This window comes from Onychostruthus taczanowskii, unplaced genomic scaffold (genome assembly GCF_017590055.1).
Source record: "Onychostruthus taczanowskii isolate IOZ18803 unplaced genomic scaffold, ASM1759005v1 scaffold121, whole genome shotgun sequence".
In the NCBI taxonomy this organism is placed as follows: domain Eukaryota; kingdom Metazoa; phylum Chordata; class Aves; order Passeriformes; family Passeridae; genus Onychostruthus; species Onychostruthus taczanowskii.
Genome location: NW_024498363.1, coordinates 272,384 through 299,972, shown reverse-complemented (window position 1 = coordinate 299,972; position 27,589 = coordinate 272,384). Strand labels below are relative to the sequence as shown.

At 39.1% G+C, this 27,589-nt stretch overlaps 1 protein-coding gene across 3 annotated transcripts in view; it reads left to right on the top strand.

Annotated features, from left to right (window-relative positions):
• The first annotated feature begins 18,953 nt into the window (after positions 1 to 18,953).
• The window catches only part of GAK (cyclin G associated kinase), a 67,958-nt gene continuing 59,322 nt past the window's right edge, over positions 18,954 to 27,589 (top strand). For all 3 annotated transcript variants that reach the window (XM_041395901.1, XM_041395902.1, XM_041395900.1), the window contains exons 1-3: positions 18,954 to 19,394; positions 25,595 to 25,656; positions 26,914 to 26,973. In XM_041395901.1, the coding sequence (XP_041251835.1) occupies positions 19,253 to 19,394; positions 25,595 to 25,656; positions 26,914 to 26,973 (264 nt within the window). In that variant the 5' untranslated portion in view covers positions 18,954 to 19,252. The remainder of the gene's footprint in view (positions 19,395 to 25,594; positions 25,657 to 26,913; positions 26,974 to 27,589) is intronic.

Sequence of the window (27,589 nt, the reverse complement as noted above, 5' to 3'; positions counted from 1 at the left end):
TATGCCATTCCTGCTTGAGCCTTGCACTCTTTGGTGGGAATGAGTTTCTCAGTCTTCAGAACTCAGTTTGATACCTCAGGGTATCAAACTGGCCAGGTGATGTGGCATTCATGATGTTATGCTTGCTTGCTCAAATGACTTCTGGGTCTGAAATTATGATTACATGTTGTTTCTGCCTTTCATCTCATGTCCTTGTGTCTTCAAGCAGTGGTACATTTTTATCAGTGAAGGTGAAATACAATTTATGGAACCAATCAGAATTCTTAACCTTTGAGTAGCAATAAATTCCAGGAGGATAATGCTTAAGGCAGGAAATAATGCAGCACAAAGAGCTGAAGACAGGACTTACAGCTATCAAGATAGTGTTTTGGTGTTTTGATTTGCTTTTTTCCAAACCTCTAAATTGTTGGACTTTCTTTGCAAATGATTAAGAAATGCAGTTAGATGCTTACCTTTAACTTGCTTTGGGAAAATCCTAGAAATAAAATGTAAAAAGTGCAGAAATTGCTGATTCATGTTGTGAAAATTATGTCAGTGAAGAAGCAACTTGTGCACTTCCATAAGGAAATCTCATGAAGATATTGAGACCACTGTAGCCTATGTGAATAAAAGGGCCCCATTTATTTTTAGCACTCGTAGTAAAGGTAGTGCTTTCAAATAGAGCATTTCAATGTTAATAGTAAAACTAATATAACATCTTTCTTTTTCCATAGTAAAAGAAAAAAAAAATTGTGATAATATGTATTTGAGTGTGGTGGTATGGATGGCATAATGGTTCATCAAAACTATCAGGTAGTATTTCTCCCTTTTCCTTGCTTTTAGGTTGCAATGAAAGATAATTACAGTTCTCATACTATACTTCTATTTATACTTAAGCCCTGCATTGAATTACAGATTTTTTGGAATACAGAATAACTCTACTCTTCACTTATAATTTCATCCTGATGTTTGGGTGCTTCCTGGCCAGATTATCTGTAAAAGTAAATAAGTAGTTTAAGGTGGACATTTAGTTATGCCTCTTCATTAATTTTCTCTGTGGGCCCTCAAGAGATGCTATTTTCAATTGGCAATTACATGTATAATTATATAGACTGTTACAAGCTATGTGGGTATCTGGCTCACTAATACAGATGGTCTTGTAGATCCAGCTGTGTACCCATGTGGCTGAACATATTTTGGATGGCTTTTTTTTTGTAATGATGGTGGGTGAAAATTAATTCATATACCTCATGTTGGTTTTGCAGATATGCTACCTCTCTCAACTTGTTGTTTTGAAGTAATAACATGGATTGCTTGCACTGCTTCAGTTATCCTGATGAGACAATCCCAATTTGTCCCCTAAATTGTTCATTAACTTTAAACAAACCAAATGTATTGGATATACTCAGGTCTCATGTGGAAAATAGGTCATAGGTGCTAAAGATGGTATGTGTAAAACCTTTTTTTCTCCACTGTTTTTTTCCCAAAACAGAAAGACCAGCACTTCAGAAATATAACTAAAATATGGCAAGGGGCCAATGCTTGACCCTGAGAAAATGTTTGCAGAAGCTTTTCTGAACCTGAATGATAGCAGTGCATAGTTGCAGGAGCAGACTTCAGTATAATGTACCCTTTTGTAGGGATAGCAGTTCCTCTTGTCATCCACAAAAATTGACACATGATATTTCAGAGGTCCACACTGCAGACACAGAAGGGATAAACACTTGCCAAAGGGCAGACCTCTAACAGTTATAAGATGCAGATCAAAACAGGTAATGCACACAGAAAATGCAACACAGAGTTTAAAATAAAAGAGGAGAAGAATGCAAAACTGCAAAACAAAGGTCTTTGCTTAAATACTTCTTCCAAAATTACTGCAAGAGTATTTAATTCTCTTGATATTATCCTGATTATTTCAGATGCCTTTGCAGGTATTTTCACTGTCCCCTCACCAAGGAGGCTGCTGGCCTGTGCAGGTGATAGTAAAATGTCAGAACTGACTTGAGGCGAAAAATCACAACAGGGTAAGATGTACCTTTCAAGATGTAAGTTGATAGAATTGCTTCTTGGCAGATGCCCAAAAACTAGAACTCTCTAAACCACTGAAAATTACTTATTTTATTAAGAAATATATCTTTTTTTTTTCACAAGAAAGAAATGTGATACCTGTCCTAATTTTTTCTTCTAGATGAGCTATGTCATCACATAAGTGATGTTGTTCTAGATGCTCATCTCAGAATTGATCCAGATGCCAAGGTTGCCTGTGGTAAGTACAATACAGATAGAAAAACAGATCAATGAAATACAACATGTAATCAATGTTGATATAATGTCTTTTTTTCCAGAATTCCTCCAGTAGCTGGCTGCCAGTCAGGACTTTCACAGCCAGTAAAGAGCTCAACTGTGGCACTTTGATTCAGAAGAGAAGGAAAAGGAGGAAAAAAGCTGCAAAAATTTGAACAGAATAAAGGAAAGACATAGTACTCCAGTGCAAATTAAAAATTATGAAATGTAAGAAGTACACTAGGTGGTATCATGGAAAAGTAGGTTTGTCAGGGTGGATGTTACTGAGGAATCTAAGAAAATCAGGAAAAACTGAAGTGTGGAAAGATATATGTCAAAGTGCGTGTCTTCACGGAGTAATTGGGGTAATGCCCTTTGTTCACAGAAGGATAATATAATTTGAATTTGATTCTGATTAAGGTGGCTTGCTATTTTGTGTGACTTTCCATTAGCACTATGCACAAATGTTGTCACTTGCAATAGAAGCTGTGAACATGTTCCCAAGTTGGAATGAGCAGGATTACCAGAGAAAATGGGTGCAGAAAGTGAATGTACCTAAAGAGCTTTCCAAATGCAGTGATTGTATTTCTAGAACAAGCCACCGAGGCTGTAGTTACAGCACAGAGGACTAGCTGCATTTCATGTACACAATGATCTAATATTTTTCATCTGAAACATCTCATGTGATCCTTGGTGCACAGATGTGAGTGGTGAGATGTGAGGAGAGAGTTTCTCATACGTGTTAGACTTGATGGAGTTTGTATTTCAATACTTCAGGCAGTTATGCTTCTAAAGCTGCTGAAAAGTTGAAGATGGTAACAGAGGAATGCTGCAAAAATGTCAAGGAAATATATGTGTAAGAGATGTAAGAAATAGGTGTGATATGATTACATAGACCTAGTAGATCATATTGTTGTACCAACTTTTTTGTTATTGTCTGCTATATGTTTTTACATAAAACAGAAGGGTTTGCAGACCAGATGGACTCCTGAAACAAACAACAAAATAAAATATTAAATGATTCTGCACAAAATCTCTAATGAAGTTGCATAGCTTCTTGCTCCAGGATCTTGTTGAAGCTAAAAGTTTTTATGGTTGCCAAGGGCAACTGGGTGAATTACTGTAATAAAAATATATCGAAGACTGGTAACACCATCTGTTAATAAACTATGTTCCTTTGGCTTCAGGAAAACACTGAGCTGAAATTCTTGCATTTGGAGAAATGTAAGCCCTACATACTTGATCTGCTCTTATAGACATCTGCTTTTGGCCAATGTGAAGATAGGATAATTGGCTATGATGGGCCCCAAATGCATGCAGGCTTTTAAATGTTCATATCAGCTGAAGAGAGGAGTCCTTGCACAAAGACCCCTAAGTGTGCTAAGGCTTTACACTGAGTTTCCCCTGTGATTAATCGTTTGTTCACAGAATAATCTGCAGGATCTCTCTGTAAAATAGCATATGTAAAATTCTGAGATTTTACTGACATATTTTCTCCAGAGTGTGTGGCAAAAACTGGAATGATTTTGCTCTGTGGAGGGATCACATCCCAGGCTATAGTAGATTATCAACAAATTTTAAGGAGAACTCTTAAGAGGATAGCATATGATGACTCTTCCAAAGGTGAGTGAGATGCATGGTGCTGATAATACTAATCATGGAGTCAAATGATGTAGGGGCCATTCACTTAAGAATTGGACTTAATAATCCTTATTGGTCACTTCCAGCTCAGAACAGTCTGTGTTTCTCTGTGTTTTCGCAGTGAGATCCTACATTGGGTTTGTTCTGTATGTGGCCAAAGTAATGTTTTTATGGTCTTCTGAAGAATAAAATGAAGTGTGTATCCATGCCTGGGAGAAGACTCACAAATGTTGTTGATATGTATTTCTCACTGATGATATTGAAGGAGCTATTTTAAGGTGGCATATTTGCAGAAGATTTATTCTTGAAAGCGTCAGGTATCTCTTGCTTTTCTGATGCAGAAGAGCTAGTATTTGGACAAATGTCAGAAGGTGGTTACACCTGTAGCTTTGTACAATGTAAGCTTTAAAACTGATGTTCCTTGTCCTTGAGGTGCACAAGCCTCTGACACTGGAAGTTCACACCAAAGGAATTCTTCATGTATTCTTTGTATGCATCCTGAAGGAGTTTCCTTCCAGCAGCTGAACTACTTACATCACCACTCCCCTTCAGTCTTCTCTTTTCATGTATGGTGTGTACTTTTCCCTCTAATTCAATTGAATCCTAGAACATACTACAAGAAAAACTGAATACCGGTTTCTGGTAACATTTTCCAAACTCCTCTCCCAGGTTTAATACCCAGATGGTTTGAACCCTAGTCAAAATAAGCAATGTCATAATAAGCATAACAAGCTTTGGCAGGGTAGCTTGTATGATTACATGTATCCTCTCAGTTTCAAAAATTCAAGTTTGGCTTAATAGCACTAACTTACCCATACCCTGAAACTGTTAAATGGATGTGCTGATTGTCTGCTTCTGTTAGCAATAAAAAATGCAGTATAGGAAGCTTACATGCATAGAATTTAAAAGTTTTAGCCAAGATAACTAGATAATCCTTAAAAACCTTTCTAGCAATTTGTGAACTCTCAGGAATGTATGAGCTAACTTTACAGTAAGACTGGACTATAAGACTTGCACAGTTTTAGTGGCCCTAAAACAACAATGTAAAGAAATCAATCAATCTATCTCCCATGGCAAGACTGATGATGACATTGGAGCAGGGGATCAGTATTTCCAGGCACTTACATCTTTAAGCACAAGCACAAGCATTTACAATTACAATGAACAAGAGCCTTTCCTTAAAAACTATTGTGCAAATTGCAAGAATCAGCAGTTGAGCACTGTGCACTCTCTTAATCACCAGAAGTGTGAACACAGCCTTCACCAGTTTCAAGGTAAGTGTCTTTCCTCATATTCAGTGACCTTAACAGGATAGAGCTACAATTAAGGTTTTTATCAGTCGGTAAGTTTCTGATCTTTCAAGTCCTTTAATCTGGCAAAATTTTCTGTGTCATTTGTGGGGAGAAGACTGAGCAGTCTTGATGAGCTTTATGTTAATGAAACCGTTGCAGTTGGTGTCTTACAAATGTGTAAGGCAGAGCCATTCTGGGGAGCCAGCCACTGTTGTGGCTGTAATTTTTGCACATAAATGTTATTTCGGGCTGGTTGTATGTGAAGGGTATTAACTCTTCATATTACTGCTGTCTCTTGCTAAGCTTGGGTGATTGTGAAGTACTATGAGACAGGTGCAGAATGGAAAGAGAACATGGAGATGGGTGGCTTATTTCCCCATTTTTCAATGTAGTTCCCCAATGCAGGGTTTGATGTTAGGCTGTGCCACTGATGAAACTGAGGAATGGATGCCCTTAGCAGTCCTCATGGCACACAAATTGATTGCAAACATAAGGGCTCTGGAATGAAATGGAACATGGCCCTGGGTCAGACCAGATGGAAAAACACAGGTTTGTAACAGATGCATAAAACAACTCACTTTGTAAGGGTGAGAAACAACAGAAATAATTTACCCTGTCTGCTACTGTATTAGAATTTATGTTTGTCAAAATGGTGCTGTCATTCTTGTGTTCCAAGGTGATGTGAGTTTTCTAAGCTATGTTTGTATGTAGCACATACGTTTATTTACTCTATCACTGTCTGAGCAGGTCTCTTCAAAACAATGCTTCTATTTTCCTTGTTTTCACCTGGAGATAAGGAACATTAACAAATTACCAACAATCAGGTTTGGGTTTTTTTCTGAATAATCACCAGCTGCTGACAGCTGTGTTGCTGCATTCAGTGGATTAGTCACTGAGCCTACTGTAAGAGCGATGCACTTTGGCTGTTTCAAAGACAGTAAGTTCCCTGTTTTCTGGGCTGTGAAACCTGCAGGACAGGAAAGGCAAAGCATACATGTGGTGTTTCCAGTACAGCAAAGTGTTCTACTCTTAATTTATGTTATTTAGTATGGATTAAGTGCACTGAGTGCACTTAATGTATTGCTGCTGTTGTTGCAATACAACATGGATTGTGTCCCTGCCTCTTGCTAGGGGTGTACAGAACATGTCAACAGACTGATATAGGATCTATTCAAGCATGTTTGAAGAGTAGGAAAATAGAGAGAGCACTTTAGTCTGTACGAAAATGGGTACTAAGGATGGAACAATGCCAGTTTATACTTGCATGTGCATAAAAGCCATGTAGAAGAGAGCAAAGGATACAGCCTATCGTAAGATCTACATTGTTCATTTTAGCAGGGCTCTCAAAAATTTATTGCCAATTCACAATTTGAAGTTATGTTAATATAGCAAACCAGACTGATTAACATCAGCTGCTAAAATCATGGGATTTTTGTAGCTTTCATGTTGTTATTTTACTTCTCCATGGCAATGCATGCAATATCCTGTAGTTAACCCTTTCAGTAGTGTTTTTACTTTCTCACAGTGAGTTCAAGCATTGACAGCAATCCATCATTTTTCATCCCATTTCCTTTCATCTGTTTATCTTTAGCTGCAGAAAATAACTGTGAGGTTCATTTCCAACTTTCAGACAAGTGCTTTTGGCCATGAGTGTTCATTTTGGCCCTGAGTGTTCATCGTCCATTTTTTTTTCCTCACTAGGTCCCGAAGGAATATAAGGAATATAATGTTGCACTGGAGCCCATCCAAGTGCACACACTTGTGATTTCAGTAAATCATGCACTGGACATACTGCTACAGCAAATACAGAATGAGCTGATGGTGAAAGTTGTTAAAAAGTCATTCCAGAGAGGTATCTTGATGAGGCCACCATTTATCATCTTCTTCCAAGTGAAAAGTTTGTAGAAGGTGGTCCTAAGGTATGGTACTTTGATAATTAACAGCCTATGCAGACTTGGACTCCACCACACGCTTGTAAATGTCCTCTTGAACTGTATGGCATACCTCTAACCAAAAAGTCTTTGCATTTTTAAGGAAGCTTCTGTTACTTCTACTGGAGCTTTCCTACTGGGCAGCTATACCTACTCCGAGAGCTACACGTACACATTCCTGGATCTTTGTCCTGTTTTCAGAAAGTATTTTAAATAAGGAAAACCAAATTCGTAAGTTATGTGCTAAAATGGCTGGCTTGCAGTATCTCTTCACTTCCACAATAAAAATCACAACCAGAAATAACAATCAATGTGATATCTACACTGAAATTACTCACAAAGCTGAACAAATTTCAAGGAATACTTAACATAGTGAGTATCAACAGTCATTAGAATTTGACATATTTTCTGCTTTCCAGGTGTTGGCACTAGGTAAGAAAGCCACTGCTATGAAATTGTAAAAAGTTACGTTACACAAAACTGTCTGTTTGTGTAAAGTTCAAAAGGATTAAAACTGTGAGGTGTGCTTTTAATCACACCTCATAGTTTTGAATAATGAAGGGATACCACTTTAATTGAGAAATAAATGTTGGCTTTGCTCCCATGTTACTTATTTGGAAATTTGAAAATAGTGTATTAATGCCATTTATCCTCTTTCAGGATGGAATTTCTCAGCCTTCTGGAGTTCATTTATCAGCATGTGGTTGCCAGCTTTACTAATTTGACAGAGAGGCAGTACTTCTCTTGGTTGAGTAAGTTAGATCAACTCATAAAGTTGTAGGAGGCAGACAAAATCCATGCAGGAATCTGGGACCATTATCAGGGGCACAGGAAGGAAGAAAGAAGTGTAGTATCACTTGTGTCACCACTGAACCATTAATGTGAACTGAGCTAGAATTTCTCAGTAGTCTTGTGCTAAAAACATTGAGCTGCAGCTTCACTAAGCCCCTGCTTCCCATTTAGTATGTGAATCTAGGTGAAGCTTGTCAACCCTTAAATTGTATGTGATCTCTTTCTGTCTCTCTTAAGTTCTTGGCCTTCATCAAAGTGCTGCTGAGTGAAGACTTTGACCAGTAACCCAGAGAGAGCATTTCATCATTGCTGATTTGAAGGGAGCATTCTTTTTGTCATTTTTACAGTTGTGCTGCATTGTTAAAGGTTTTCAAAAGTGACTCCAGCACAGATGGCTTAGTACATTTCTGAAGAGTACTCCAGCCACCTAGTGAACTCTTTCATTAAGCAGTTGCATGGGAATGTGAACATTGTGAACAGAGTCATATATATGACAAATAGAAAAGAAAGTTGTACTCAATAACCTAATATGGTATTGGATGAGCTATTGTGTCTTGTGAATAAATTTAGTTGTTTGTCCTTCAGGCTGATTCTGGACTGACTGGCCAGAAGGTCATTCTTGATAGGTACAGAGGCTGGGGAGACCATGGTGGAGGTGCATTCTCTGGAAAAGATCCCTCCCAAGCTGATAGTTCTGCAGCATATGCAGCCCATTGGATTGCAAAACGTCTGGAGAAAGCTGGTCTCTGTGGAAGGGTATTGACCTGAATAAGAGCAACTGTAAAAGTAATACACCAAATTCTGAAACACCAATTCTCTGTCTCAGAGTACATACCACTATCACAGCCTCTCTCCAGTTTCAGAAAATCTTTTTAGGGGCTCCTGGAATTTTTTAGAAGTCTTATGAGGGAAGCCAAAGACATGAGTCAGGATGGTCCTGAAACAAAGACTGTGTTCTCAGTAATGTTCTTTCTCTAGCTCCTTTGTCATCCCGCGTCTAGGTACTTCTTTGCATCATCCTTGCATTTAGCTGTTCTGCACACACCTGTACACCCAGCACTCCAGCCTGGGCTGCACAGCACATTACAGTCATGGGAGCACTTCCTGGATGTAGCTGTTCAACTTGCAGCTTGCAGTATGGTCGTATTGGATGTAATTAATCTGTTTTAAGCTGCACTTGCAATTACCTTAATTTGTTCCTAGTATTCTCCTCTGGTATAGGGTGTGACTAAAAGCAAAATTCAACTGTTTTAGAGCTTAAGACAAGAACAACTTCCATTAGTCTTATGTCCTCAGAGAAAAAACAATGCACTTCCTTGTGCATTAATTTTTTTTGATAACTAAGTCAAAGAAGTAGAAAGAGATATTTTACTGACACCTTGACACTTTCACATGAACAGAATGTGACTATTAAAGTGACATTTGCCTAGGCAATTTGCAATACTTGTTATATAAGTACTTGTTCTGAATAGCTGCTATGTCCTAAGTAAGTAAAATGTAGCAGCAATCTAGGCAATGTTTTGGTACAGTGGTGTGTTTAAATCTTTTTCCTTTCTCTATGGAGCAGAGGAGAAGCCCACTGCATGTGATTATGATTCACAATGTAGTATCCAGACATCGCAATTAGCAACAAAGCTTCTTGCTTCAGATGTTGTGCACATGTTTGACACCTGATAGTTTGCAATCAGTCAATAAAAGGGTTGATTGGGAACAAACCAAGCACAAATCAGTTTTGATTACCAAATTGTTGACCTTTTTTTTTTCCTGAGGGATAGAATACAAACTTCTGATCTCTTTGTATACACATTTTGAGAGTGTTTTTGAAGATCTACATCACTTATTTTTGAGTTAGGTGGGAATGTTGTTATTCCAGTAATTCTCAAGTTCTCTCTTTAAATACCTGAACCTCTTTCTAGACAAGGAAAGAGTAATCTCTTTAACAGCAAATTATGGAGATCTCAGATACTAGCAATGAAGATAAAATAGGAAGACAGGAGACCAAAAAAGCCAATGTCCTTTGAAGTCTTCAAAGGCTGGATTAAAGATTAACAAAAGGAATAATATGTGAAATAGAAATGTAAAATTGATTTCAGCCCATTACTATTTATGTGCTACACTGACACCTTGCTAGCCTTCACTGGGGCTGACAACTAAGCTGGCTGTCCTATGGATGTTATTTTCACGCTAAGCATCTCTCACAACAAAAGGAAAAAATGGATAATAGAGGTAACCGCAGTCTAATTAGATGTATATTAACACAATATTATTCAGTGTTACAAAGAATTTTCAGCTTATTGGTTGATGGCAAATAGATGTCATAATCTCATAAGTAGCTAAGGGGAAGATAGTCACAATTAGAACAGTTTCTATAAAACCAAAACAAAAGGAAAAAACCAAAACCAAGACATAAATATTTGTAGAATTCAGTGTCCAATCTTTAAGGCATTAAATCCTTGTGTCTAGCTGAAACTGAAGGATGAAAAGTGGCAGTAGCTGAGGATGACAGAAAGTACCTCTTTTGTTTTGAAGGAGTATCACCTATGTCTGATATTTGACCAGGCTCTGAGGAGAACATAATTTTCTAACATAAAAGACAAATAGCAAAAGGATATCTCCTAGCTTTTCCTATGGTGACAGGATGTTAGTAAACTCTACCCTGATACATATAATAAGCCTTTCCTTTATCTTAAGCAAAAAGCAAGAAGGACTGTATTAATTGTATTTGGGTTGTATGCTTGTATTCTACAGCTATCATATGCTATCTGTCTCACACCCTCTTGCCATCTCCGTGTTCCATTATGGAACACTGGATAGATGTGAAGAAGAGCAGCTTGAAATTGTCCATAAAAAATTTCATCTATGCCTTGGAGCTATTATAAGGTTTGTGTAATGTTAGTATTTACTATATGGAGTAATTTTTAATGCTCTCTGTTACAGTTTAATTATCTGGCTTATAACCTCAAAAAAGCCATCTTCATCATAAATCTCTAATTTATATAATTTCTGCTCTTCCCTCATCCATGCACCAAGTGCAATATACAAGAACCAATTTATAAATTGGGTCACAAAGTACACAAAGAAAGTTAAGACCAGCCTAAATTACACCATGTATATCTACCAGTAACCCTAGTAGTGAGCTGTGTTGTAATTCATTAGCGAGGTGGTAGTGTGCCTAGTGAAGCAGAATTAAAGTTTAACATTAGATATAGTTAGGCTTTCCAGTCTGTTTACATGGTGCATAAGGCTCCACATCTCTGCCTTATATGAAGGGCAACAGAAACATTAGCTCTTTCTGAAAGAAATGTTGGGCTCTTTGCCTTTCATATTCAGGTGGAAACAATTTGTTAGACAGCTGAAAGGCTTTGGTGCTTCATGTCACAGTTTGGAGTCAACAAAATAACTAAAAAGGAATCCATGTTTCTTAAATGCTCTCTCAAGATTTGAACCACTGCAATGAAACTCTTGCAACTGAACCACTGTATAAATTTAAAATCCAGAACAAGGACAGCCATGAAATGAATGTTCTTGAAGTCAAAATTCACTTGTGATCATAAGTGCCACTGAGGCTACCACGCAACCAGACAGGACATAAGGTCCCAAACCTATTAACAATGCCTTTTGCAGCCCACCATTTCTGGAATATTTCTGGGCCTGAAATAGCAGGTTTTTTAGACAAATACAATCCTTACATTTAAAGTAGCATGGAAATTACTCTTTGAGAAAAGAAAGGATGGAGGCGATGAGCAGATCACTACCTGTCCTAATCGGCAGCTACCAGCCTACAGTCCAGTGAGCTGTAATTTGACCCTAGCATTTTTCACTATTTTTCTCCCATTTGTGACTAACTCATATGATTTTTTATGTAAACTTCAAGACAACAGAACTTCTTGCCTTTTTGTAGTATGGCTTCCTGAGACCTAAGGGTACAGGTTCATCTTCTCAGTCCTAAACAACTTCCTAATCTCTTCACTGATTTTCACCAAACATGATAAACCTGGACCTCTTAGACATTTTTTGAAATACTCAAGTAATGGAGAGAAACACTATCTCTTTCCACTTTTAAGGGAGCAACTACATTGTGAAAATTACTTGTATTTGATTTCTAACTTCCACAGTCTCCTTACAGTTTTAATGCACGCAAATCTATCTAGGACATATTCACAATTAAATCAGCTTTGATTTGGTATCGTGAATAATTTAGGCCTTTGATGTGATCAGATGTTAAAATGGTTGGGGATATTGATGCCATTTCTATTCTGCCAGGGAGGTCGGCTATTGCTCACTCAATTAACTTTGTAGTGAAGTGGATGAAGTGGGTGAGGTAACTTTAGGAGCTCCCTGTGAGAGGAGAGCAGAAATAGCACAAATTGCTGTAATTATTTCAGCCAGAACTTCCACAGCTACATCTTTAGTTAAGGTACTTCAGTTATGTTTAAACAAATCAGTAGAAATACCCATTTCTGAACATTGGTCATTGTACATATGTTATATGTACATATACCTACACCCTACATATACCTAGCTCTTATGTAGTGTTATTTGTTTGCTTTGAACATTATGATTTTATAGTTGTATCTGTGAAAATTGACGAACTCCTATGTTGTGATTCTTTTATTAATTTATAGTCATTCTCTCAAACTTGAATTTTCCATGAATTGGAGTTTGTTGTATAAATTTTCAATTATTTTGGCCACTTCTGAAATGTAATGAAAATCATGTACTTGGAGTACATTATTTTCCTTTCACTTTTCTGGCTGAATGCCTAAAATTCAGAGAGGGTATTCGAAAATATTTAAGGACTGGAGAAGATGAAAATGCTTGAATATCAAAAATAGCAATTCTGGCAAGAAAATTTATCACTTAATTGGTAACTAAGACACAATGTTGGAATGCTGTGACTGCTGTAATAACAGGAAATTTTAATAAACAACTAAGCAATAGGGTACCTCACCCCTGTTAAGAGAAAGGTAAAGGCTCCAGAGGTAAGTATAACCAAATGCAAGTAGCTGATTATATCTTTAGTCTCAAGCAAGTTTTTAAAAGATTCTTCCTTTGCAAAAACTGATCATTCCACTGCTCTGTTGATAGATCAGATCTGAAGTGAGGTCACCATACATCTGTACCTGCACCTTACCTGTCCTGGTACAGTTAACTTGATCTAGCACAGGAATGCTGCAGTCAGTCCTTGTGACCTATACATGAGGCACATTTTTCTTTTAGTTTCACAAAACTAATTTCTGCAATTCTTTTGTGGGCAATTTTCCATTTTTTAAATTTAACAAGTTTTGCTTTTTATCACAGGATCCTGGACCCTATCATTGCCTGAAAATAATCTAGTTTACTTTGCATATGGCCACGTTGGCATAAAATCTATCATTAACCTTTATTAAAATTTGTTCAAATTGGTATTGCCTAAGAAATGGTAATCTAGCTTGCTAATTCTGAAATGTCAGAGTAATATCCACTTTTAGTAATGTCGGAGTACAATGTTTAAATGGCAAGGGATTGCAGAGATGACCACACAGCAAAATGACCTTTTGAAAGAAAGTTCAGTAAATGGGCATATATGTCTCAATTACACCTAGTATCAATTTTACTGTCATAATACTTTACCCTTCCAAAGTGAAACAGTGATGGTTTGGTTCTCATAGAAGAAGACCATTTTGATAAAAAGTCTTATGTTAAATTTAATAAAGAAATTACTTGTACAATTGAGGTGTCTGCTAATAATGGCTTATCATCAAACAAACAAACAAACATGTAAAGGAACACCACCCAAAAAATGCACAGTGTATTTCAGACAGTAAGAACACATACCTGAAACACTTCTTTCACTTTCCTTTCTGGCTTCAAAGTTAAAGACCTTTTCTTCAAGGAATTGGATAGACTCCAAATCTTTCTTTCCCTTGTCATTATTTGGTGTTTCAAGGAAGACAGGAGCACCAGCTGCAGAAGAAATCCCTAACTACAGACTGGAACAGGTACAGTATATATTTAATCTCCAGAGACCCTATCCACAAATTTCAGTCAGTTTTCTAATAACCAGTAAATTAATTTTATTTGTAAGGCTAACTAATTTGCCCTATATAAAATTTTCCTAAAGAGCAAAAAGATAAAGAATATCTTGTTTGAAGCCAGCAAACAGAGAAAAGATACATCTACTTAATTTGTCTAATCCAAAGCTAGAGACAAAACTATTGCTCCACAAAACCAGTGAAGTAATCATTTTAATCATTGGCATATTTTACTATTATCAGAAAAGAATAACTCAAACTGTAAACTTAGCTATAAAGAAAGGGTTCCCAAATCAATAACAGCAGTTATTTAGTGAAATTAGAATGTAGCATTCATACATAGAGATAAATTGAAATAGCCTTATTTCCAAATGCTTCAAATACTGCTTTATTAACCTCATTATTTTAATATCAAATTAACAGGCTCTTATTTGAAATATGCTGCTAGAATATAAGAGTCTCCCAACATATAGCAGGTGATAATCTGCATAAGAAAAATATGTACATCAGAAAAACACAACAGTTCATTTGTATTGCAATAAATACAAAAAGTAACATGAACAAAAAATGTGTGCTGCACAAAATTACCTGGGCGTAACACAGAGATACTACTGGCTGTTCACTTCCCAAATCTTCTGATTCTTGCTGGATTGTGTGAGGCAGAACTAAGCCTAAATCTTTCAAAAGGGCACAGTTTCACTGAAACCTAGGCTAGCCAATTAGGAAAGAAAATGACTGGACAGAAATGCCAGTCTGGCTCTAAGTGTGCCTTGGGTATATTTGTGATCTGAGAAGGAATGGATGGACTCTGCATGCAAATCAAAGATATTAAATTAAGAATGGTCATGCCTCTTGTGTTTGCTTTGTGTGAGGATTAGCTTTATGACTCATTCTTTTGGACTACATCACAAGAGCAATTGCAATAAAAAGTACAAGCATTGAGAAGTATTTAATCTTTCTTCAGAGAGGTACTTCTAAAATAGATTTTTAGCTGTGCTGAACCTAATGAACCCTATCTAGATCTACAGAGACATTATTATGTGTGCCATTTTCTAGTTATATTTTGATTAAAGGTTATATAGAGAAATGCAAAGTAGGATGCTAATTCATTGCTGTTTAATTAGTTTAATCCCTAAGAAGCTGAAAGCAATTACTGGAACAAAAATTAAAGTGCTATCTTTACTACATGCTAATAGAAAAAAGGAACTTTTCATTTAATAATTCCCGAATTTATGGTTCTGCCCTGCCTTGACCTTATGACACAAGAGGAAATCCTTCTTTACCACCTTCCCCGCCCAAAGTTTTTGGCCAGAATGATGGGTGATGCTGTAGAAGAAAGACCATGTGAGAGTTACAAGGGGAAGGCTGGAGCAGAGCATTTTAATCAGGAGCTCAAGCATCCCACTGGAGTACAGTGTGGATGTCAGAATGGGGATGCATACTAGTAACAGATGGCACAACCTTGTTTTCCTCTGCTTTTCAAGAGGAATTGTGTCAGCATATAAATGGATAAGCAATTAAAAAACCCCACACACATCGGCCTCTCAAGCTGCATAAATAAAAATAACACTTTTTTCTGAGCAAGTATTCTTAAAAAATTTAGCACTTTATCACACTTTTGCCTCAGCAGTGAATGAAAATGGGATCAGCCCCTACCACAGCAGAGCCTTCTGGGCTCACTGAATGATCTGCTTGACCTCTCCAGTATTATCCTGGATTTTTAAAACAACAGGTAAGTAAAATATTACCCAAGTATTCTTTTAAACTTTTTAAACCCAGAAAAGCTGCAATCATATCAAGGCTCTCCTATCTTACCTGCAGTAGTGGCAGTGCCAAATCCATCCTGACTTTTTCAAGTGTAACATTCCTGCTGAGTACCCTACATTTTTTCTTATACCTCCTTCATGTGTAACATAGTTACTCCTCATACAATATTCCTGAGAACAAGCTCCCACTGTAAGCTATGACTGACCTATCTGAGCAATTTCAAGCAACAATTTGTTGAGCTTTTATTATCAAACCTCACACTTGGTGCCTACCTGCATATAATTTTTGGACTGGAATTTTGATTATTTGTTTCAAGAGACTTTCTCAACAACCAAATCTCTTGCACAAGCAGTAAAACCATAAAGTTTTAAATATAATCAGTTTCCATGGATGGAATTTTATTAACTAATTTTTATACATTAAAAAGGTACACATTGATAGAGAAACAAGATTCTCAGACAACATATTTAATGGCTTTTCAATCAGGCATGCTGTTGCTGAAACAAAGTTCTGCTGCCATGTCATCCTCAGCTGTTTCTTCTGACTTTGGGACATCTCTTCTGAGCTAAATGTGAGGCTTAGCAGTGAAATAGTCCGGGAATTTTAACATGGCATTAAAGCTCGTTAGCAAAATACCCACAAAACCCCAAACATCTAAAAGAGGTTATTTTAGTGCAGGTCACTCAGTGTGTTACTGAAGTTGCATCAGAAACCTCAGTCTTCATTTAAGCTGAACAAATATGAAGTAGTTGCCTCATATTCCGTCTATGACAGAGTCTTCCATTCAGGAACAAGAAAGCTACTAAAACAAAACCTAGATCTTCAAAACCAGAAAGATTGCTTCTGTCATTCCTTATAGAAATTCCTGTCCTTTTTCCTGTGGCCTTTTATTAATGAGTCTTTGAAGGGGAAGGTGCAGTAAATGATACAAGGGATAGTGAGTGGAACAACATGGTGTAGCAAGCCTAACTAGCAGTGTTTGTTTGTAAAAAAATAATTACAGCATTTGCCTGAACAAAAAAAATCAGCAAAGTCAGAAACCAAAGCAGGACTGAAGGTAAGATGCTTCTGCAGGTAGGATTTCCTGCAAAGAAGTAATGCTGGTGTGAGTTACTGCAACAAAAGAAGTTTTCTTACAGGGAGAATTGAAAGAGAAAAATAGTAGCTGATATCTGCTGCAGATAGAAGGAAGTTCTCTATTATAATCTTTGATTTTTTTTTTTTTTTAATTAAAGGTATGACAACATGGGATCTTCATATAAATCTACTTGCCTTTAAGACTACACTTCTTGACTGATCAAGTATTACACAACAGTGCGGAATCACAAGGGGCCATGCCCCTGTGATTTACACAGTGCATGAAGAAGAGCAAGTTCTTAGTTTTTGGAAGTTGATTGAGAATCAGAACTTCAAAAAATTGAACCAGTCATCTGTGCAGGAGAAAGTAGCCATGGCCACCTGAAGTCTTACAGAATTTGGGGTTTGTCTGGGATTGTCTCAAAGGGATGGCTGCTGGAAAGGTGGAGACAGTATGGACTAAACTTCTGAAAGAGAATCTTGACTATTGGTGTTATTTCTGAAACAAAAGGTTTGGAGGCAAGCCTTTCTTCTAGTGATCTGCTGTCTCAGATCATACAGCAATATTCTGGAAATGGACTGACCAGTTCGGGATCTGCCAAACACACAAGGAAGAGTTAATGTAGCCTGTAAAAATGCAGGCTGACACTGTCTGTGGATATGGATATTCCCAGCATTTGTGTGTGTGTTGGTTTTGCATGGCCTGGTCTTTGGTAGCAGCAGGAGGAATGGAGATGGCTTCTGTGAGAATCTTCTAGAACCTTCCACCATGTCTGGCAGAGCCAATCCCTGATGGCTCTGAAGATGGACATGCTGCTGGCCAAGGCTGAGCCAACTAGAGATGATGGTAATGCCCCTGCGATAACATATTTTAGAAGATATTAAAACAAAAGTAGGGGGTGCAGATTTAATTCTATTTCTAGTCAGAGAAGCGGAGGGGGTGAGAACGTGTGAGGCACCAAGGTCAGTGAAGAAGGCGGGGAAGGAGCTGCTCCAGGCACCGGAGCTGGGATTCCCCTGCAGGCCGTGGTGAAGCAGCTGTGCCCCTGCAGCCATGGGGATCCACGGGGGATGCCGAGATCCGCCCGCAGCCCGTGGGGGAGATGTTCGTGCTGGAGCGGGTGGATGCCTGGAGGAGGCTGTGATCGTGTGGAGAGAAGGGCCCTGCTTCCAGGCGGGAGCAGCCTGTCCTTGGAGGACTGCACCCCGTGGAAGAGTGACCCACACACAGCAGTTTTGGGAGGACTGCGTGCCCGTGGGAGGGGCTCACGTTGCAGCAGTTTTGGGAGGAGCCGTGCTGGAGAAGTTAATGGAGAACTTCTGTGGGAAGCGACCCCACGGTCTCACAAATCTCTTTAATAAAGGCATTGAAAAGGAGAAAGATCTCCTGCCCTATTTATGTCAGCAGCAGAAAACCTCGGGTGATGAACTGATCAAAGCCCCAGTGCCCTGTCTCCCTGTGCTGTCGGTGGAGAGGAGGGAGGGGCTGGGAGAAGAAAAGGTGTTTTTAATAGCTTATTTCACTTATAATTATCCCACTCTGATTGTTTCAGTAATAAACTTACTTTGTATCTATAAGTTGAGCCTGTTTTGCCCTTGGAGTATTTTCTCCTGGTCCTTACCTCAACTCACGAACCGCACGTTAAATTTTTCTGTCCTTTGCCCAGCCGTAGCAGTGGAGGGTGAGCGAGCGGCTCTCGTGGGTGCCTGGCACTCGGCACCCACAGTGTCACACCGCGACAGTGTGACACACGCAGAGCGCTCCCCCACAAGGCCCGCCCCTGCATCCCGGTGCTGGCAGTGGGGGCGCAGGGAAGGCAGCGGGTGATCAGTCATGGTTGCGGGGAAAAGTGTGGGACAGGCGTGGGAAGATCCCGAGGGCAGACGAAGAGGGAAAGGACGGCAGCAATGCTCTGTGGGAAAAGCGCAGGTGCTGCCCAAGCGCCAGCAGTGCTGGCGGACAGGATAACATTTATCTCTTGCCGGCTGCCAACCACGGCGTTAAACTGTGGAAACACACCGCTGCCTGGGAATGGCGACCCTTCCAGGGGATAAGGGCCGCGGGGAGGGCAGGAAGGAGAGCTTCGCGCATTCCTCGCGGCCGGCAGGAGCGGGAGCCCGGGCGAGAGGGAGAGTCGGTGAGGGGACGCCGCAGGAGCGGAGCCGGGCGGGAGCCGGCAGCAGGAGTCGGTGAGGGGACGCCGCAGGAGCGGAGCCGGGCGGGAGCCGGCAGCAGGAGTCGGTGAGGGGACGCCGCAGGACCGGAGCCGGGCGGGAGCCGGAGCTCCTCCCGCGGGGCGGGGCCGCGGCCTGCCGGGAGCGCGTTGTGACGCAGCGTTCCCGGAAGGTGCCCGGAGCTGAGGGAAGAGCGGCCGAGGAGAGGGTAGGGCTCTCGCCGCGGCTGTCCTCGGCGGAGCCCTCCGACTCCATCCCACTCTGCTTCCATCCCTTCCCGTTCCATTGCCTGCCGGGGGCCATGTCGCTGTTCCAGTCCGCCCTGGACTTCCTGGCGGGCCCCGGCTCCCTGGGAGCCGCCAGCCGTGACCAGAACGATTTCGTGGGGCAGACGGTGGAGATGGGCGACATGAAGCTGCGCATCAAGCGGGTCATCGCCGAGGGTAAGAGCGGGCGGCAGGGCGGGGCCGTGCAGGGCGGACCCGGGCGCTGCGGGGTTGGGATGGGCTTTCCCGCGGGCCTCCCGCTCCCGTTTTCCCCGTCTCCTGTTCCTAGACCGGGAGGGTTTCCTCCTTGGCAGGCCGCGCCCGGGTGGGGGCGGGCGGGCGGCGGCCGGGGCCGTTCTGGCCTCTCGGGAAGGGCTGATGGTGTCCGTGCTGTCCGCGCCGAGCCGAGCCGGTGTCCCCAGGCACGGGGGGACGGTGTTCCCAGGCGGGCAGTCGCAGCGGTGCTTGGTATTACTGTCCCGCATCAGGAATAGCCACCGAGGGCCGCTGTGTTGTGTGACCGTTTCTTCGCTTGCTTCGTGGTTTAAAATGCCTTCACCACATAACAGAACTCAGAGGAGTTTGTAGCCTGCCACGGTCTTTATAACCTACCAAGGACCTCGTGAAAATTCTGGATTGCGTGTGGTTTTTTTTTTTTTTTTTTTTTTTTTTTTTTTTATTTTTTTTTTTTTTGTTTTTTTTTTTTTTTAAATCACAATATATAACGTTATGCTAAACATGCAAGGTTGCCTCTGTTGTTTGGGGTTGATTGGAAGACTATGGAATGCAGAAAATGAGTTTGCTTTAAATACGTCTGTCAGGAGGCTGGTTTGACTGTGCACATAGACTTTGCTAGAGTACAGGGAGTTAAATGTCTGGGCAGTTTCCAGTTTAAGTGAAGCTTTGGGTAGGTAGCCTGGCACACAGTTTGTTAATCTGTTTCAGAAAAGATGATACATGCAAATTACTTAGATATTAGAAGAAGTTTGGATTGTCTTAATGCTTGTGATCAGAGGAAATACTTTATTTCCTCCAGCAGAAAAACCATTGAAGGCTACTCTCAAAAGACTAGAATGTGGATTTTTCTATACTACTGCAGTTAAATATTTTATTAACTTTGTAGAGATGGTTGATGTTACGTAGGTTAAATACCTCAAAACTCTATTTAGAGCTCATTTTGGTTGTTGGAGTTCCTTTCTGTAGTTTCTTCTTGTAGTTATCTGATATCTAAGTAGTTTTCTGTTGAAATCTTGGTGATCAGCATAGACGAAAAATTTGGTTAAAATTAGCTACTTCAAACCACTTGCAAGGTACTTATAAAATTTTTGAACTGTAAAACAACAACAACTAGGTCTTCACTGCTTTATCTTCTTAAGAGCCATAATTTGTTGCTTGAATGCTCAAGCACTTTTGGCATATGATCTTAGAGAAAACCTGGCAGTTTCTTTTGTAGTAAGTTGCGTTTTAAATGGTACTAGATGTCATGCCCTCCTGTTCTGTCTTCAACCTTTACTTCCAGCTTCTTTACGGTCAGAGCTGTGACTGCAATGTAAGCACGGAGTAGGATGTGAATGCTAAAAGAACTGTCTATGCTGCTGATATTGTAAAATTATTGCCGGCAGTGACCACAGCAGTTACTGAAGGACAAAGGAAAGTTAAGGCTGGAAGCTGTTTTTGAGGCGTATGTACTATTTGGTTCTTGGTTCTGGAGCAGGTATTTTAATGCTTTACTTTGACAGCAGCCTACTGTTTTCCAGAATATGACACAGGCATTGTAAAATGTCAGGGCAAAGATGCCAAGTTAGATGACTTAAAGCAAATGGAGACATGCTTTAACTCTACAGTTCTTTACAATTTCTCTGTAACCATTGCTTTGTGTTCCATTTTTGTCTCAGTGTTATGGTTTTATTTTAGGTTGTTTTCTTTCCTTATTTTGCTAACTGAAATTGAGCTAGCTGCTTGCTTTTTCTGGAAAATATAATTTTCTAGCCATGTAGCTGGTCTAAAAGAGCCCTTGCAGTATATTGAGTATAAAGGTAAAGTACATGTAAAATACAGAAATCCCAGCCTCTCCTGAGATCTTCAGACTTTAATTTGTCTGTAGTGTATAGTTTAATTTGTTGCTCAAATTGCATTTATTTTTCAACTCTGGACCTGTTGTGGTACCTTGTGGTACCGTCTGATACATGGATCCACAACTGTGGCTTACCTGTATTCCCTTCCATGGTTACATATATGGGATCTGTTTTTCTTCTAGATCAGTTCTTTCATGCCAGATTCCCTTCTGGAAAGTCAGGTGCTGCTTTCTGAATCTGGATTTCAAATCCATGGTGACCAGTGTGTCATCTGCCAATGCAGGCTTTTCTGTGGGCTCGTACGCTCAGCTTTTTAGCTGGTGTGAACATTGCACGCTATCATGTGGTAGCACAGGTTCAGTCGTTCCCCTAGATCACAATTCCTTCCAGCTCTGTAGTGTGCACCAGTGCTGGTACAAATCCATGTTTGGCTGTGCTCTAGGCTGAGAGTTGTTGCACAGGTTGCGTTTTCCTTGTTGATTCACAGGGGTGTTGTGCTGGGGTAGGACTGGGCTGATTGAAAATAGGGTGTGCTGCTGCAGGAGGCTGATAGCAACCTGTGAGGGATGAGCTGGTGATGATCTCTTTTGCTGATACTACCTCTAAATGCAAGAACAGACCAAGTGTGTCACAGACTAGACTGAGAACTTCTAGAATATAGTATCTTGGTTTTTTTCCCTACTTGGACATTTCAGTAGCTCACTGCCAAGATTTTAGAGGACTTTGGTGGGGGCCTTTGCATATAATCCCTACTTGCTCTTGGTATGATAATGGCTTCAGGTGTCACGGCTCTCTTGGATCTTCCTGTTAAGTGCACAGACCCCCACACAATTTTACTTCAGTAAAATAGTTGCAGATTTCCTGCCTAATTAGTGAACAGTGTTGCTTCTTTTGTATGTGAGACTGAACAATTTAGAATAAACCAGATTGTGTGAAAAACGGGGAACAAGCAAGTTCTGTAGCACACGCTTAACAACCATTCTTCACGTGTAATGAAATCTTATGCTTTGAGTAACAAACATTGACAAAAAAGCACACAAGAAGAGAAACATGATGAGAAAAAGAATGCATTATTCAATCTGTTTGATCTGAGTCTAAAGCTTTTAGAATAATGGAAAAAATCATTCCTTAGTCAGAAAGATAGCAATAGGCTACAGACTTAAATGGGTGCAGACTTTAACATTCTTTTTGCACTTAAAAATAGATGTCATAAATTTGAAGCCACATAGGTAGGTGGTCATATCAAATTGTTACCAGCTGTTTTTTGTCAAGGTGAAACTTTTGCAATTAAAGCAACTTTATTTATTTATTTATTTATTTACTTCAGGGCTTCCTCAGTATTTTGAGTGTGAACAGACAGTATTACAATTTGCCAAGCTTATAGGAACAATTCTATGGTCTCTGCAACTACTAGATTCATAGGCTAATGATAACCTAATTAAGTCCAGGTTTTTTGGTGGATTTATTTTGTAAACCTCTAGCAGCACAGGCATGCTTAATGCCAAGTTTCTGTGAACATTGTTAGTTTTATTTGCTGACAGATAAGGGAAAAAAAAGATGATTCCTAAAGAACAACTAAAGCACCTGACCTAGCAGCTGTCCACCTTCCATTCTCTTGACTGTAAACATAGACAATGTTTTCAGCAATGGTGCAGAACAGTTCTATTTTGTAAAGCTGTTGTTTCTTGGCTGTAGCAATTCCTGCTTGCAGGGGAGCTCTCAAAGTTTGAAGATATTCTACCTTTCTGCTTCTCAAGGGTGTGGGAAAATGTACAGATCTTTAAGTTTGGGCTATCCTTCATTCTTGAGGTAATTTCATCATGCTACTAGGATTTGCAGTGGATGCAAATACATGACTGGACTTAGAAAAAAAAGCTTGCGAATCAATGCTTCGCAACAATAACAGAGCAGCTTTTCTATTTTGATACTCTGATAGAAAAGCTTGCAGTTAAAATGCACTGTAACCTACATTCCAGGCTAGAATTACAGTGTTTCAGCCAAGCTAGGGTTGAAACATAAACCACTGAAAGTTGATATGGAAACAAATTTGGTCAGTATTTGGGAGGGGAGTAGACAAGTCATATCAAATAGTTACAAACAGGAAGCTACTCTCACCCTCACCTTCTCATGACTAGTTAAGTGTGTGATGAAACAGTGAGTGAATTACAGTAGCAAGCACTGTTATGATGTGCTTCATGTCCCTATTTTGATGCTTCTCTAGCTGTCATTTTACTCAAGCTGCTTATCAGAAAAAATAATTTTTGAAGATGTGTGAAACAGGGACATGATAAAAAAGAGCAGTTTAAAATCCAACTTGATGTGTAAATACAGTGAAATTATTCAGTATTATGTGATGCCTAGGTCTGACTTGAGGGAGAATCCAAATCTCTTGATTGGAAAAGCACAGGTCTTCAAATCTCTGTAAGAGAGTGATGAAGTACTGACAAGAGCACTGCCTGCGGCCTGTGGTGGTACAAGGATAAGTTGAGAGTGCTTGCTAATAAATAAAGCAAATAAGGTAGAGTTAGTTCCTGATTTTCATGAGATGGTGTGGTGCTCTGTAGTGAGCCTTGATGTGTGAGAGCTTGTGTCTACAGAAAATAAACACAGTTTTCTTCTGCTGTAATTTCTGAACTAGAAAATACTGTCTGAGATGACCTTGGAGGGCTTGGGCTGTCTTCTGAGAATGGGGCTCTGAAATGCCTCAGCAAGGCAAAACCTGTCTCTCTGGGCAATAGCTGAGGTGGGTGTGTACATATCTCTACACTGGTGATCTGTATGGGGGAATACTGAGATGATTTTGCTGATACAGAAGTCCTCAGAAAACTCTCTTAAAACCATCTACAAACATTTACATGAGTTGAAAAAATGAGTGAAAACACCCCAATGTAAATATATTCTTTAGACATCCTTAGAAGTTGTTCTCTTAACTTCCATTTCACCACTTGCCTCAGTTAGATCTGCTGTATGGGTGTTTGTTGAAAGTGTTTTTAAACTATTTTTTCTAAATGTTTGTAAAATATATTGGTCGGGGCCTGGAGTAAACTGTTACGGCAGAGGAGAAATTTTGCCAGTAAACTTGTCCCTACTGAGGGTATATTAAAAATGCTTTAATAGACTGCTTCTTCAAGAGAGCCAGCATCAAACTGTAAATGAAACTGCTTTTAAGAATGAAGCAGTAGGACTAGTTTTACTTTTTGTTTAAGAATTGGTTTTGCTAATAACAGATGGCTTAAAAAAAAAAAAAAAAAAAAAAGAGTTAGAAGTACCTTTACAATGTACTCTAACTCCTTTGGTATCCCAGAAAATCCATGGAATTAAACATTTCTGCTGCAGTAGTAGTAAACCAAACATTACATGTAATGAGCCGAGTTATATGGAGCTGAATTGTGCTCAGGTGAAAGAGTGATAATGACAGAATGGGAAACTTATTTGACACAGATGTTTTGAGAGGGGCATAGTTGTAAAAGGTGAGCTTGTAGGCCTCAGCAGATTTCTGTATCTCTGTAATGCAAGTGCAATGAAGTAGAATTTAATCAGGTATGATACCATTGGCTTATCTCTGAAGATCTGGAAAGTTTAATGAACTCCATTCTGTTTAGCATTTCCATACTTGATAATAAGATGCAATCACTGAAGTAGAAATGTGTATTTTAAATTATGTACAGTCAAACTTCTATCTCAATGAGGTTTGCACAGTGCTCTTGAGCAAAGGGAAGTGTTTGAGAAAATAGTTTTACAAAAGGAGTTGGAAGGGAAATATTTTATAAAATAACACATTGCAATTTGGTAACAATATTACCATTATGTGTGTAATGTGTGCTTCAGTGCTTGAAAATGCTTTTTGACATGACAGTTATCTTAAAATCAGGAGGTGTTTGTTTAGCAGTTATCTTCCTTAGTTATTGCTGGTTTTTATACAAAGTGTTAGCAGTGTAATACCAAAAATTTTAATTTAATTTATCAGTTGATATTGCTGTACTGCATTTTGGTTTTATAAGAACCTTTTTAAAAAAATGGCTTAATAAGACATCTGCACAGGCAGACTTAAACAAAATGCAGGAAAGTAACAAAGTCAGTGTGCTCTTTGCTTATGTACAAGAAAGGAATAGAATATCTGAACTCTTGCTGAATATCAGTAGTGTTGACCAGATGCTGAAACATGTGTGCTTGGTACATTTAGAAATGTATCTAAGTCATGTATTGATTCTCTTAGACTAAATTATGTACTTGAATATTATGTATTAATTATGTACTTGAATATTGAAATTAAAACTGACTTAATGTGCCTTCTTCTTGCAGGGGGTTTTGCTTTTGTCTATGAAGCTCAAGATCTTGGAAGTGGCAAAGATTATGCTTTGAAGGTAATATTAATTTACTTCACTATAGATTTCTAAGGTCTGCTTGATATTTTAGCTTGATATTTTAGTATGACAATTAGTCCTTGATGTATGCCACTGAGCAAGTAACTTGGAAAAATGCAGTATGTTAGTGGTGTTTGTAGCCCACTATTTAGAATGGTTATTCCAGTTAGAACCCTACCCTTCATACTTAGGTGACAGACAGGGGAATTGGTCTTTTAGGTGCTGCTGGTCTTTATTTTTTTATTTAGTGTAGAAAGTCATGATCCAGTCCAAAACATTTTGATGCATGGGTAAAAGAATATTTCATAGTTAACTGAAGTGGAGTACAGGCATCTTTTTCACTCGTCAGGAGCAGATTTAGCCTGCCTTCTGACTTTAAGAGTAAATTTCCTTAGTATTAAAAATAATGCTCCACACTTTGACTCATTGTTTAAACATTTGGCTTGGTACTTTTTTAGAGACACTTCTCTGCATTCTTGGTTTCTAGAGGCTTCTGGTAATCAGCTGTAAACAGGGTATTTGTATGAGGGGTGGGAGAGGTAAGTTGACATTATACCACCAGTAATAACTTTGTTTTTTCCATTTCATTCCATATCCTACAGTAACAAAATATGTGACCAAAGCCATATACTGCATGTGTTCAAAAGGTCCTTTAGAAATATCCCCATTAAAAAAATAACAGGTAAAAGGTGAACCATTACTATACTTCCTCTGATCTGTAAAACCGGTACTTTTGTAGAGAATGCTCAGGCTGCTTGTAGTCAAATGTTGTTTGCAAATCCAGGCAATACTAGAACCAGTAATGCTTAATTTTGCTACTGATTACACGAGTACCATTGAAAAAGCCTGGCTACATAATGTGGAGGAGTTTAGTCTAGAATGAGTTGAAGGTTGTTGCTGAATATTTCAGACAGATGGTGAATCTTTCCATGTTAGGCCACAATGCTGTAGCCAGGAGACTTTAGTGCTTTACATATCAGAACTATCAGAACAGTTACTTTAAAGAGTGTCAAAAGTTGCAGCTGCTCAATTATCACTAAACCTGAATAGTCCAGGTAACTGGAAAACTGGATATTTTTTGTGAGAGAATGTCAGAAGATACAACAAGCCAGTTTTGTTTACTGCCCCATTACAGTTCCTTAGGTTTTTGACTATAGTTTATCCTTCATATTCTGTGACAAAAAAAATCTATGCATTGTTATTCTGTAAGTTTCAGTAACTATATCTTCTCAATTATTTTGGTGTTTTTTTTGACAGCGATTGTTGTCTAATGAAGAGGAAAAGAACAAAGCCATCATTCAGGAAGTTTGTTTTATGGTATCCTTTTTAACATATTTAACTGCCTGAGATTTGTGGGTAACAAAGGATAGCTGTACAGATTGTTTTTCTTCATGCCATGCAGTACCTAAGAGGACTGACATTCTGCAGGTCTGGGTTTGTGGTTTGTCATGAATCTGGTATCATGAATCAACATCCAGAAAGTTCAGTTCTTCAAAAATTGCAGTTATACAGTGTGTGAAAATAATTTTTGTAGCTAGTGTAGAATTTGCCATGTACTTTTAGCAAGAAGTGAAATTCTTATTTGGTCTTTCCTGCAGCCCTGTGAATGTCATCAAGAGATCTTTTGACTTCACATGATATTTAGATTTTAAATAGAATTCCCTCACATGCACTGGATTTGTTGCTCTTTGCTTTTACTCTCAATATTTATTAATTTCTGCATGGGATACATCTGGCTTTAAGAAGTAGTGCTGGCTATTAAGGAATACATTTCAGTGGACTACCTGCATTGGAAACAAGCAGATGTTTCTCAGTGGCCTTGCTGTCCTCTTTATTTTCAGTGATGTCAGATAGTAGGGTATAATGTAATCTCAGTGTGTTTTGAATCCTTGATTTTAGTAAATTCAATATTTTCTTCCTGGCCTGGCTCCTC